The sequence below is a fragment of the Geotrypetes seraphini genome, chromosome 13 (genome assembly GCF_902459505.1).
Source record: "Geotrypetes seraphini chromosome 13, aGeoSer1.1, whole genome shotgun sequence".
NCBI classification, from domain to species: Eukaryota; Metazoa; Chordata; class Amphibia; order Gymnophiona; family Dermophiidae; genus Geotrypetes; species Geotrypetes seraphini.
In genome coordinates, this window is record NC_047096.1 from 80,200,454 (window position 1) to 80,215,319 (window position 14,866).

Consider the following 14,866-nt stretch of genomic DNA (forward strand, 5'->3'; position numbering starts at 1 on the left):
TCATAGTCTGTTATTAAGAAAGACATGGGGGAAGCCACTGCTTGCCCTGTAGCCTGGTGGAGTTGGCCGAGACAGGAGGGAATATTGCTACACTTTGGGTTTTGGCCAGGTACTAGTGACCTTGATTGGCCACCGTGAGAACGGGCTACTGGGCTTGATGGACCATTGGTCTGACCCAGTAGGGCTATTCTTATGTTCTTATCAATGATCTAGAGATGGGAATAACTAGTGAGATAATTAAATTTGCTGATGACACAAAGTTGTTCAAAATTGTTATGTAAGAGGATTGTGAAAAATTGCAAGAGGACCTTGTGAGACTGCAGGACTGGGTATCAAAATGGCAGAAGATGTTTAATGTGAACAAGTGCAAAGAGATGAGTCTTTGAAAAAGGAACCTGAACTATAGTTATGTGATGCTGGGTTCTGTGTTATGAGTCACTGCCCAGGAAAAGGATCTAGGTGTCATTGTCGATGATACGTTGAAACCCTCAGCTCAATGTGCAGCGGCTGTTAAGAAAGCAAAAAGAGTGTTAAGAATTATTAGGAAAGGAATGGAAAACAAAGATGAAAATGTTATAATGTTCTTGTATCGATATATGGTACGGCCGCAATTTGAATACTGTGTGCAGTTCTGGTCACCATATCTCAAAAACGATATAGTAGAATTAGAAAAGGTACAGAGAAGGGTGACAAAAATGATAAAAGGTTTGGGACAACTTACCTATGAGGAGAGGCTAAAGTGGCTAGGGTTCTTCAGCTTGGATAAGAGGTGGCTCAGGGGTGATATGACAGAAGTCTATAAAATACTGAGTGGAGCGGAAAGGGTAAATGTGAATTGCTTGTTCACTCTTTCCAAAAATACTAGGACTAGAGGGCATGCAATGAAGCTACTAAGTAGTAGATTAAAAACAAACCAGAGAAAATATTTCTTCACACAATGTATAATTAAACTCTGGAATTCATTGCCAGAGAACGTGGTGAAATCAGTTAGCTTAGCAGGGTTTAAAAAAGCTTGGATAGTTTCCTAAAAGAGAAGTCTATAGGTCATTATTGAGATGGCTTGGGGAAATCTGCTTATTCCTAGGATAAGTAGCATAAAATCTGTTTTATTAATTGGGATCTAGCTAGGTACTTGAGACCTGGCTTGGCCACTGTTGGCAACAGGATACTGGGCTTGGCAATTCTTATGTTCAAATGCTCAGTTCACCTTTGCAGCACTTTAATCTGAAAATGGGGCCCTTGCTGGTCCCCTCCTCCAAGCCCCCAGGGGTCACACCACTAAGAGAGGAGCTAGTGTCTTTCTGTAGGGCTTACTTAACCATCTGGGTTAAGCTCTGGAGCCAAAGGGGCCCCCCAACTAGAGGACTCTAGGAAAAGAAGACTCTCCACACCACCAAGTCCCGATGGAGACTGAACTGCATCCTGCTGCTGAGAAACAGCAATTTCTGTTCCTTATTTGGAGTCTACAAACAGGCACACAGAGAAAGACATTGACCCTTATTACATCATTTTTTCCCCACAGACTTTATGCTAGAAAGCATCTACATCTTGTTAGTGGGCCAACATCAACATTAATAAACTAAAATTTAAAAAGCAGGTGAATTGATGCCAATTTACACTAGTATCCTGTAAAGGAATCATGGCACTCAGATGCCACTGTAGCACTCAGCACATTGCATCTAGGCACCTAAATGGCCCCAGAGCGTTTTATAGGCCATTATAACACTTCTGTCTTAGGATTCATCATGCCGTAGTGTCCATATATGACACACATTATATCTGAAGAATTATTTAATTCAAACTACAGCAAAAATAAAATGAATTTGTTCAAGCTAAAACAAGGAAGCATAGTACAAAGCTTACTTAGCTGAAACAGAGGTTTGCTGTAACTGCAGGCTATGATTTCCTGAAAGTCCACCACAATAACCACAGCATAGAGAGAGAAACCCGTTTTTGTATGTTTGCTCAGAAAACACACTGCACTCAAACGCTGTTCTTCTGGCAGTTATGCTCTACTTTATTGTAAGTTGTTTGCTCTGATCATTCATCTTGTAGTCAGTTTTGCTGAACCCTCCAAGAACACCCTCAAAATACTCCATTTGAACAAAGCAATAATTTTTCTCTCATTTATGTTCTTAAAGGAATATCACCTGGAGTCTCCTAAGTTTTGCTAATATAAATTTAGCAAAACTCTTTACAAGTTTATCATTCTAAACGTATACAAATCTCAGGCTACTAAGGAATGTAGAAAAAGCCAGCTCTAAAAGTAACATGGTGGGCACAAGTATAAAAAAGTGTAAGCCACAATCTTTTGCATACCTTTATAATTATTTATCAGTGGGCATTCCTGGGGGCATAGTTGTGTGAAGTTAGTTTAGGGTTTCCATGTAAACCCCCAAATTCTATAAATATAGAAACTAGTGCTGTACATCAATTAAGAATTTTAATCACCTGATTAATAGTGATTATAATTTTTAATTGTGCAATTAATCGCATAAAGTGCACCCTCACATTTATTCATGTTTAGTGCATATATACAGTATATAGCAGATATAAATTCTCAAAACTGACATTTCAATTTAATCGTCCCATAGAAAGGCGGGATATATCAAATCCCATTATCCCCCTTACTAATCTAAAAATAAAATAATCTTACTTTGTTGTCTGGTGATTTTATCTTTCTAATCATCTTGTCCCGCATCCTTATGCTCTATCTATTCACTCTTTTTTTCTCCTCTTTTTGTCCTATATCTATCTTTCACAATCACATTTTCTGCCATTTTTCTTCCTCTTTTTCAAATCTATCTAGTTTCCATCTCTTCTCTCCCCTGCCTTTCAAGGGCACCATCATCTCCCTCCTCTTTCCTTCCTTTCTTATCTGTTCCCTTCCTTGGATACCCTCTCTTCCCTCTTCCCACCACTTTGTGCTCATCATTTCTCTCCTTCCATCCTCCGTCCCCATATCTCTTGTTTTTTCCATCCCTCTTTCCAGAATCTGGCAGTCTCAAACATAACCCTACCCCCCACCCCAATCTGTACCTCTTTCTCCCAGCAAATCTTCCTATGCTCCTACCCTCTCCCTCCTTTCCTCACGGTCAGATATCTCTCCTTCTCCCTCCCTCCTCCATGATTGGATCTCTCTCTCCCCCTCCCCTTGGCCAAATATATCTCTCTCTTTTCCCTCCCCCCCCACATGGTCAGGTATCTCTCTCCCCCCATGGACAGGCACCTCTCTCTTCCTCCCCCCCCTACCATGGTCCGCTCTCTAACCTTTCATAGCCACTGGCAATGATAGCGATTAAAGCAGAGCACTGCCTGCAGGCTAGGCAGCTCCAGTCTCTCGCAGCCTCTTCAGTTCCTGTTACACTGGAATACTGGAACAGCTGATGTAACTTCCTGTTCTGGTGTAGTAAGGACTGAAGAGACCACGAGAGACTGAAGCCACCTAACCAGCATGCAGTGCTCTGTTTTAATCATTAGTATTACCGACAGATATGAAAGGTTAGAGAAAGGGAGTGAAGGACAAAGAGCTGGCCACAGAGGGAGAGAGGCAGGAGAAAGACCCAACTCAACCAAACCAGACCATTGGGAAGGGGGGAGGAAGGGGGGATACAGTGGACCACGTCAGGTCCATCTTCAGAGGTGGCTGCAGATGGAGGCAAGTGGCAACGGCAGCAAGGCATCTCTCATGGGAGGGCAGCAGCAACAAGGGCGGTTCTCTGGGGAAGGAGGGCAGGGACAGCAAAGGGCTCTCTGGGGGAGCAGTGACAGCAAAGCAGCTGTTTTGGGGAGACAAATCAACACAATTTAAAATTTCAGCTAAGATTTAATGCTAAGAAATGCAAGGTTGGGGAGCGTGAAGCCAGTGAGATTCAGGCATTTGACCGGTTGCCCTACTCCTGTGACCGCGGGGTCCTCCCGCTGGACGGTACATCAGCAGTGTCCACTCCCCCCAACAACAGGAGCATGGATCCAGTGAGATTCAGACATTTGACCGGTCGCCCTACTCCTATGACCGCGAGGTCCTCCCACAGGAAGATACATCAGCAGCATCCGCCCCCCCCCCAACAACGGGAGCATGGAGCCAGTGAGGTTCAGGCATTTGGCTGGTTGTCCTACTCCTGTAACCGCGGGGTCCTCCCACAGGATGGCACATCAGCAGCGTCTACTCCCCCCAACAACAGGAGTGGGGAGCCAGTGAGATTCAGACATTTGACCGGTTGCCCTACTCCTATGACCGCGAGGTCCTCCCACAGGAAGATACATCAGCAGCATCCGCTCCCCCCAACAACGGGAGCATGGAGCCAGTGAGGTTCAGGCATTTGGCTGGTTGCCCTATTCCTGTAACCGCGGGGTCCTGCCACAGGATGGCACATCAGCAGCGTCCACTCCCCCCAACAACGGGAGTTGAGAGCCAGTGAGATTCAGACATTTTGCCGGTTGCCCTACTCTTGTGACTGCGGGGTCCTCCCACAGGACGGTACATCAGCAGCATCCGCTCTGCAGAACGCAGCTGCGTGCTCTGAAGGAGCGTGTCAAAAGGAGCACATACCTTTGGAGCACCTTCAGAGCTCTTTTGGAGCTTTGTACACATTTCTGTCCATAGAGATGGGGAACAGGAAGGGAGGTGTGAAGGGGCATACGGTCTCTACAGAGACTCAAGGCCCTATGGATAAACATCTTATTCCAGTGCCTCCAACGATTACTGCTGGTCCACCCTCCCTTTTAGACTTCTCCCTATCCACTGGGGGCCCTACCTCTCCCCCACAACCGACAGGAGGGAGACTCGAGTCATCACCAGAGGCTGGACAATCCAGGTTGATTGTAGGACATGAGTCTAAAGAAGATCAGGATGTTATTAATATATCTCAGGACTCTACTACAGGAGTTAAGTCTAATACATTAACTGCTGTAACTCCTCTCTCTCTTAAATATTAATCGATAAGTACTTCAATATCAGAGAGAAGTGATGTTACCTTGAAAGATATTATGTTATTAATTGTTAAAATGGATGGTAATCTGCAAAGTAATTTGCAGAGTTTTATTAAATTTTCTGAAGATGTTTCTCAAAAATTTAAAGAACAGGATTCTAAATTAAATTTAGTGGAGAAACAACTTGAAAAAATTGATGCTCAAGTTAAACTATGTCAGTCAGTACAATCATCTGCAATTAAGGATAGTTTAATGATCCATTCTAAATTAGAAACTATGGAAAACGCATTGAGAGCATTTAATTTGAGACTTCTGAATTTTCCAATAACTCATTTTCTGTCTCCCAGAGAGTTCTTTAAAATTTACCTTAAGGAGATTCTGCAGATTGTACTAGAAGATAGAGATATTACAAAGGCTTATTATATTCCTGTGGGTGTTAGAGAGGTAAATCCTGAGGGAGATATGGACAATGTTTCCTCTCCTGATCATTTAGACCTTACTAGTTTCCTAGAAAAAACGCATGAATGTGTAGGTAAAAGGTCTACTTTGTTAATTACATTATCTTCTTTGGAGAAAAAGAGAATTGTTATGAAGGCTTTTTTCCCCCCAAAAAAGTCAGTATTGTTTTATAGTCAATCTATTTCAATTTTCCCAGATGTTTCCAGGCAGACTCAAATTAGACTTAAGGCCTTTCTTATGCTGAGACCTAAAGTCCTGGCAATGGGAGGTTCCTGTTCCATTAAGTTTCCTTCTAAATGCCTGGTTAGGTGGGAAAATAATTCTTATACTTTTCTGGAACCAAGCCAATTCGAATTGTTTCTTTTGAACAAACCTGAGGGAAAAAAATCAGTTTAAATCCACTCCAAGCCGTAAAAGGGTTTATTTAAAATTCCCAGCCAATGTAAGTTGTTGTTTTCTTATTGTTTTCTGTATCTTCTCTCCCCTTAATGTGGAGTTGAAAGGATGTTTAATAATTATAATGGTTGGTTATGTTTTCCTATGTGCCTTTTTTTCCTGATTTCTAATATTGTTGTATTAAGACATTCTTAAATAAAGAATAAAAAAGAAAAAGAAATGCAAGGTCATGCATTTGGCTGCAAAAACCCGAGGGAATGGTACAGTTTAAGGGATGGAGAACTTTTCTTCAAGTTAAATACTGTGTGCACAAATTTGGTCGTATGCCCAATCTGCATGCACAATTGAATATCAAGGCAATTATTTTCAATAATTGAAATCTTAATGATCAGTTATTGGTGTTAATTGCTTTTAATTAAAATGTATGTGCTTAAATTTAGGCTTGTGGTCTGAGTGTAAATTTAGGCATGGGAACTGCACCTAAATTTTACACGCAGTTCCAAAAGGGTGTGCAGAAATGGGAAGGTCATGAATTGATCAGTGTGTGGTTATAGAATAAGGGAGGGATCTGCGCCTAATTTAGGCTCAATGATTTACATCGAATTTGTGCAAATGGCCATGCCTATAGTTAGGCATGCTTACCTGTTCCAAGTACTATTCTATAAGCACCTAATTTTGAGCGCTATTTATAAAATAGCACTGAGCATTGTTTTGTTTTTGCACCATTTATAGAATTCATTTCATATTGTATAAAATATGTAAACCTTGGTGGGCATGCACATGTATCTTTTTATGCTTCTCCTGAAGCAAAGTCTTAATACATACTAGAGAATGACATGGTGGTTGTTACCCGTGGCTAGCCGCAAGTAGCCGCGGGTAACCTGCCAAAATGGGAAGAGAAAATTAGTGGTCACTGCGGGAATGGGGACAAGGCCATTCACCGCCCCGTGGAGCGGTGAATAGTCTCGTCTCCACAGTGAAGCCAGCACGGATCGCGCGGTCCAGCATCCCAACCCGATCGCCGCATCCCACGTTCTGCCATCTCCCTCCCTCCACCTCACCTTAGGTGCTTGCCGAATCCGAGTTTAATTCTTCTCCCAGCCAGCACGCTTTCAATAAGTCGCGCGTGCGCAGCTGCTTGAATTGTTGAATCTCCTCTGACGCAACCGGAAACAGGAAGTTGGGTCAGAGGAGAAGATTCAACAGCTCAAGCAGCTGTGCGTGTGGCTTATCGAAAGTGTGTGGCTGGGAGAAGAATTAAAGTCAGACTTGGCAGGTACCTAAGGTGAGGTGGAGGGAGGAAGATGGCAGGACGCGGCGATCGGGCGGGAGGGTGCGTCTGGACCACACGATCCGTGATCGTGCATGTTTCCTCACATTAGGAAGGAGGAAGTGGACAGTAGTCGTGGGGACGGGGCGGGCACAGTGATCGCAGGGAAGTGGTTGCGGTGACAGCGACGGGGCGGGGACAGTGGTCGCGGGGACGGGGCGGTGACAGGGATGGTGGTCGCAGGGACGGGGCGGTGAAGGGGACAAATTTTTTCCCCGTGTCATTCTCTAATACATACCTCTGCTTATCATTAGATACACAACCAAGCACAGAAGGGAAAATACATCTGTACTTTCCCTTTCAAAAATTGACTGGTTCTAAAATTTCCCTCTTTCTGAATAATTACAGTAGACTCTGTTAACTGGAACTTAAGCAACCAGTCAAAAATATTACAGAAATACTATAATATTGTAAATAAAAATGAAAATAAAATAAATTTCTGGCAGAAATTTAAGTGTAAACTTGGCACGCCAAACCCGAGTACGCCCACGCATTGCCTACCATAATGTCCAGTAGTTTGTCTGGAACAGTTTATGGTATGGCATAGTATGGGGTATAGTATTAGTTAGGTCCATTTATAATAGTAACTCTCATGCAACCAGAAAGTACATTTATCCAGCCTCTACCAATCTTCATGGGTACCGGTTAACTGAGAATCTACTGTATCTAGCTAGGGCTTAAACGAGTCCCTGAAATGCAGCCCTTTGAAAGCCAGAGTCATGCCCAATGACCCTTCAGTGAACACACACAAAGCAGGTAATTGTGCATCTGGTAGGAGCCTATTCTATAAAGGATCATTGGCACATACTTTCCTTTTAAGAATGATAGCATTAACAGCAAAATATGCACCGTTTATTTAAGTGAAAGTACTTATGTCAACCACATAGCTGACATGTTCATATCTAAACATAACGTATAGCATTCTATAAGTGACATACATAAATGTCAGTCTTGCCCAGACTGCCTACAAAATCCTCAGCGGTGAAGAACAAGTACAAGTGGATAATTATTTTTACTGCATCAAGATTTACAAAGACTAGGGGACATTCAATGGAGTTATAGAGCAATACTTATAAAACCAATAGGAGGAAATTTTTTTTCACTCAGAGAATAGTTAAGCTCTGGAATGCATTGCCAGAAGATATGATAAGAGTGATTAATGTAGCTGGTTTTAAGAAAGGTTTGGACAAGTTCCTAGAGGAAAAGTCCATAGTCTGCTATTGAGAGAGACTATGGACTTAGCCACTGCTTGCCCTGGATTGGTGACATGGAATGCTGCTATTAATTGGGTTTTTGCCAGGTACGTGTTTCAAGTTTAATAAGGATTTGATTGATCGCTTAATCAGAATTCGAAGCGATGTACATATCAATAAAATTACAAAATTTAGGGGACAACAAAATAAATGACAAAAACTAAGTCTTGCAAAATATATTATAAACTAACATTACAAACATATTAAAACACAAGGAAAGATAGGGAAAGGAAATACAAGTTATTTGATAGTAAATAAGACATTCAAAGGAAAAAACAAAAGGAAGGGAAAGATCAATGTACTTCCGAGAAGCTATAAAATACAGTTGAAATAATGCCATTAGACAAGCTTACTAATTATAGAATGGGTCCTTAAAAAGAAAGCTTTTTAATGTGCTCTTAAATCTATCCAAGTTGCGTTCTTCCCTTAAGTAAATAGGGAGTGAGTTCCATGTTTGAGGGGCTGTGACAGAAAAAATGAATTGCTGCCGAGTATTAATAATGTTAAGTGAGGGAATCATCAGTAAATGTTGTTCATTCGATCTCAATAATCTATTTGAGGTGTAGGGAATCAGTAGTTTATAAATAAAAGCAGGAGTTTGATTTGAGTGTAAACAGACTTAGTTTATATATTATCCGGGAGCCAATGTGCTTTCTTAAGGAGAGGTGTCATGTGATCGATATAAGTTTAATAGAAGCATTTTGAGTAATCTATAAACGTTTGATTTCATTTTGGGCTATTCCCTTAAATAGGGCATTGCAATAATCAATTTTAGAAATTACAAAGGAATGGATTAGAATGTTAAGTGACCTTGGACATAGAAATTGCGAAACTGAACGAATTTGGCAAAGTCTGAAAAAGGTTGATTTAACAATGCTACTAATGTGGTTGAGATAGGTTAGTTTATAATCAAAGATAACCCCTAGAATCTTAATGCTGCTAATTGACTATAGAGTGGTACCCATGATAGTGATGGGAAAAATGAGCTTCGAACTGTCTTTCCAGGGAAATAGCATAACATTTGATTTGTTAACATTAAGCGCTAATCTATTAGCGTCAAGCCATTAGTGTATCTGTTCATGTTTCTTATTGATTGCTATCATTTCAAGGGGATTATTAGTATCAAGAGGATGTAAAAGCTGAATGTCATCTGCGTAAGCAAATACGTTAAAACCAATGGATTGGCAGAGAGTCATCAATGGTGCAAGAAAAATATTAAACAAAAGTGGTGAAAGAATGGACCCTTGGGGAATACCATGTGTTGTTGAAAAACTTTCGGAAATTGAATTGTTAAGACACAGTAGAAGAACAGTCTGCAAAGTATGATATAAACCAAGAAAGAACCTGATCTGTGATGCCAATAGATTGAAGTCTGTCTATCAGAAGATTGTGATCAATCGTATCAAAAGCAGATGAAAGATCAATAGAAATCAGAAGTACAGATTGATGGTGATCCAGAAAGTAAAGTATGGAGGTAGACATGCCAATCAGCGAGTGTTCTATAGAGTGATTGTGTCTAAAACCTGTTTGATTCGGATGTAAAATATTGTGTTTTTCTATGAATTCTGATATTTGATTGAATACCACCTTCTCAGTCAGCTTAGCTAGGAAGGGAATATTTGTGATTGGTCTGTAGTTCGATTTATCCTCAGGACTAATTTTTTGATCCTTGATAATAGGGCGGATAACTATTTCCTTCCAGGCCTTTGGCATGGTGCTTTGCTGAAGACTTTCATTAATTAGGGCAAGGATGAAAGGACCGAAAATGGCAAAGTAATGTTTAAGAATAAAGGGGGGATTGAATCTACTTGGGAACTCTTAATATTAATAGTCTTAATGAGGGATTCAATCTCCATAAGATTTGGTAGGTTGAATTGTGAGCATTTTGAGGATAGTGACCCTAGCTCAATTTGTTCTTGATCTGTTATTGTATGATGATTCAAAGTAAGATTTTTCCTGATATTATTCACTTTATCTATAAAATAGGTTGTGAGTTCCTGGGCAATAGGTAAGGTATTGGTTATTTGATTTTGCTTCTTGGTAGTAGACGTAACCGATTTTAATATGGAATAAAGTGCAGAGGAATTTTTGGCTTTCAAGATTTGGCATGAGTAATATTTTGATTTTGCCTGATTTATTTTTGATTTATACAATCTTGAGTACTCTTCGAATTTTTCGATATTGGTCTGGGTTTTATCCTTTCTCCACCTACGTTCTAATGACCGAAGCTGTTTTTTGATAAGAGCAAGTTCTGCTGTAAACCAGGGATTCAAAAGTTTTCATGCAGAAATGGATTTAAGTTGTGTCGGTGCTAATATCTCTAATAGCAGTTTTGTAGATACATTCCATTGAGATAGGAAATCATCCAGAGGACTGGTCTTTAAATCAGAAAGGTCTAATTTAAAGACCGAGGAGATCGAATCTAAGGAGAGATTACTAAAATCTCTAAACTTAATAGTCTGGTGTGTTGTATGAGCTTTAATATGGGAAGTTGTAAGTGTTATAGAGACTAAGTAGTGATCTGACCAGGGAACTGGCAAACAGGGACTTGTCAAATAATTGGCAATTGCAGAGGAGGGAATTGGCCTCCATGAAGATGGGATAGTGGGCTAGATGGTCCATTGGTCTTAGTAATATAGTAAATGACAACAGATAAAGACCTGAACGGTCCATCCAATCTGCCCAACGCTATGCTTATGTTCTTATGCATATGCCTAGTTGCAAGATACTGTATGTGCAGGGTAAGATTTCAAGCAAAGATTCTATAAACGGAACCATAAGTTAGACACTGGTAGGTGCCGTACTGGTGCCTAGTTGAAAATGCCGCTTAAAATAGAAAACAAAAACATTTAAAAGAAAAATGTAGATGCCTACTGGGGCCTAAAAAAAACCCAAACAAACAAAAAAACGGTGCAGGAATCTTGTCTATGGAGGCTAACACCGGAAGTTGCATTAGGCATCGTAAAGCACTTCTGTAGGCACGATTCATGTAAAAATTAGGTGCTGGAAATGTAGGCCTTGAAAACTTCAGCCTGCATTTCTGGCGCCTACCTTTTCTGAAGCCACGATTTTATAAATGGTGCTGTTGCATGACTGTTGCACAATCAGCGGCTCTTTTTAAGGTGGCCACTGACAAAGGCACCATTTATAGAATCCAGGCCTCAATGTTTTTAAAGAATAATGCTTATGAAGATGTGCATGTACATACCATTATTCTACTGATTTATGTATGCAATCAGCAGGTGTAACTGTAAGGACATACAGTGGTACCTCAGTTTACGAGTGCACCGGTTTGCGAGTGTTTTGCAAGACGAGCAAAATATTTGCAAACTTGGTGCCTCGTAAACCGAGCTTGCCTCGCTGTACGAGTGACCCCCTCCCGATCCGGCATCCCCCCAGCAATCCGGCATCCCCCCACTTGTGTCTGCCCCCCCCCCCCCGCGATCCTACATCCCCCCCTCGAGCACGGCAATGACATCCCTTACCCCCACTGGGCACCAATGCCGGTGCCCGAAGATCCTCCTTCTTCTGGCGCGGCCTGGGCTGGACGGTGCGTCAGAGATTCTCCCTCCTCCCCCTTGAGGAATCCGACGCTGCTCCATACCCCTCCCCGCGATCCGGCTTCCCCCCCTGCGAACCGGCATCCTCCCCCCACTCGCTTTGCCCCCCCCCCTCCCCGAGCACGTCAATGACACTTCCTTTACCCTGACTTGGCACCAGTGCTGGTGCCCGAAGATCCTCCCTCTTCTGGCGCGGCCTGGGCTGGGCGGTGCGTTGGAGATCCTCCCTCTTCTGGTCTAGGCTGGGCTGGATTGGCTTTGAGCATTTGCGCATGCTCAAAGCCTTCTGGTCTCGCTCTCAATCTCGGAGAGCGAGACCATTGGTTACCCATTAAATTTCATATAGTCCACAAAATGTTGGTTATGGTACTTGTCAAATGTTTTCACTTTGTATCACCCACGACGGTCTTTGAGATCAGAGATGGTTATGTATTTATCTGGAAATTCAACAGGTGCATTATGCTTGCACTAGGTCAATGGCCATTTCAGTGGCCGGGGTAAACTTGTGAAACAATTTGATTGAACAATTAAGATTAACCAAGGAGATGGAGTTTTAAGAAGCTTTTTTAAAACAAATCTTTTTATGGAAGCTTTTAGTGTGGATGGCTAAGAAGTAGTAGTAGAAAACATTAACAAAAGTAAGATCCTAGAATAAGCTGCATAAAATCTGTTTTACTCCTTGGGATCTTGCTAGGTACCTGTGATCTCGGTTGGCCCCTGTTGGAAATAGAATACTGGGCAAAATGGATCTTCGGTCTGTCCCAGTAGGGCAATTCTTATATTCTTAAGATGGATTATGATTCATTGAGGGGCATAATAAAAAAAGAACGCCTTTTGGCCTAAGGCCCTAAACGCTGAAAGCAGCAGCAGGTGAAATTGTCCATTCTCAAAAAAAAAAAAAAAAATCCATCCAAAATGAGGTTTTTCTGAGAATGACCTACCTCTATGTTCAGCAGTTTAATCGCCCAGACCACCACTACGTCTAACCTAAGAACACATTATCAACCAAAAAATTGCCCAAGTCCCAAACGCCGAAAACAAGACCTTTCAGGCAAAGGAGGGGCCAGTCCTTCGCCTAAAAGCTGGATTCTGTAACTGGCGTCTGTCAAAAACAACACCGGTTACAGAATCCCCCCCCCCCCCCCCCCCCCCCGCAACAATGGTGGCAGGAGAGATGCACAATCTCTCCTGCCGGCACCACAACCCTCCCAACAATATCGGCAGGAGGTAGCCCAACCCCTCCTGCCGAGGTACAAGCCCCTGACCCTCCCCCATACCGGCAAGAGGGAGCCCAACCCCTCTTGCCAGAAGGTGACCCCCACCCCCTTAAATAAGGGCAGGAGGGATCCCAGGCCCTCCTGCCCATGGCGCACCTCCCCCCCAATCACCCCCCACACTCCCTCTCAACTTATTTTAAGTTGGACGGACGGGTCCTAAGCCCGGCCGGCCAGCCATCCTCCAAATTGCAGGCCTGATTGAGCCAAGCACCTAAGGCCCCGCCCATAGGAGAACCAGAATTGGCCCAGTTGCTTTAGGCCCCTCCTATGGGTGGAGTCTTAGGCGTCTGGCCCAATCAGGCCCTAGGCCTGCCATTCGGAGGATGGCAGACCCATCCGACCAACTTAAAGTAATTTGAGGGGGGTGTCAGGGTTAGGGGGTCCATTTGGGGTGATTGGGGGTTCAGGGGTGGTTTGATCGGAGGTGTCATGGGGGTGCGTCATGGGCAAGAGGGCCTGGGATCCTTACTGCCCATATTTGAGGGGGGGTCGCCTTCCAGCAGGAGGGGTTAGGCTCCCTCCTGCCGGTATTGTGTGTGTGTGTGGGGGGGGGAGTTCAGGGAGCTTGCGCCTCAGCTGGAGGGGTTGGGCTCCCTCCTGCCGGTACTGTCGGGCATCTCTCCTGCTGCAGTTCAGGGAGGGGGATCGCGATCGCAGCAGGAGAAATTAGGCATCAATCCTGCTGCGATTGTTGCGGTGGGGGTGGGCAGGTTGCCAGAGCTGCTGAGCTGATTGCGGCAGCCACAATCAGCTCAGCGGCCCCTATTCGGAACTTATACCTGTTTTGACTTGGTCTAAGTCAAAACATACAAGTTCCAACTGGGCAACCTTGTTAAACTTTTGGTTATACTTGGTGTATAACTAAGTCTAGGTCATCCCACCTCCTGCCCTTTCCCCGCCTCTTTTCGCTCTAGGTGTTTAGAGGCAGGGTAAAGGCCTAAGCTGGTTTTAGATACGTCTAAAACCAGCTTTGATTATCGGTACTTGGACGATCTGTCTTTGTGATCATCCAAGTACCGATTTAGGCCACTTTTTGAACTTTCTTTTTTATTATTATGAGCCCCATATTCATATTGTTTTGTTTTATGTATTTTGTGTATTTTTTATATTTTCTGTATGTTTATCTGGAATCTGTTTAGATATAGGCAGACTTTTTAAAACAAATAAAAGTTACTTTCACAACACTCTTACTTTTGTTTCCTCTTCGCTATGTCTGTAACAATGCTCCCCAAAACAGACATTAGAACCTCAAAACTCAATACACTCACCTGGCTTTGATGTAGCGAAAGCTAAGCAGAATTTCATCTCTCCGCTCCCTTGCTCTGTTACTCAGATTTTCATTCTGCAAACACTCAACTAAGTAACCCTCAACATCTGTTAGGAAAAAAAAGTAAGAGTGAGAGTAGTCAGGAAGTCAGAGATTAAAAGTAAGCTTATCTTGAAAGGACATGAGCTAATTTCTTTTTTATTATTTCATCAATATTATACCAAGCTAAACTTGAATCACAGAAAATCTATTTTGCTATAGAAAATATACAATCAAACAAAAAAGAAAGAAAAAAATCCACTAGCAAAGCATATCATAAACCCATTATAAAGGGAAAAAAGAGCCAAACAGAATCAAGGAAGAATGGGAGAATTCCCCTATTAAAAATTAAT

At 42.5% G+C, this 14,866-nt stretch overlaps 1 protein-coding gene across 3 annotated transcripts in view; it reads right to left on the reverse strand.

Annotated features, from left to right (window-relative positions):
- The window catches only part of SKAP1 (src kinase associated phosphoprotein 1), a 524,527-nt gene that overhangs the window by 505,218 nt on the left and 4,443 nt on the right, over nucleotides 1-14,866 (reverse strand). For all 3 annotated transcript variants that reach the window (XM_033918069.1, XM_033918068.1, XM_033918066.1), the window contains exon 2: nucleotides 14,476-14,581. In XM_033918069.1, the coding sequence (XP_033773960.1) occupies nucleotides 14,476-14,512 (37 nt within the window). In that variant the 5' untranslated portion in view covers nucleotides 14,513-14,581. The remainder of the gene's footprint in view (nucleotides 1-14,475; nucleotides 14,582-14,866) is intronic.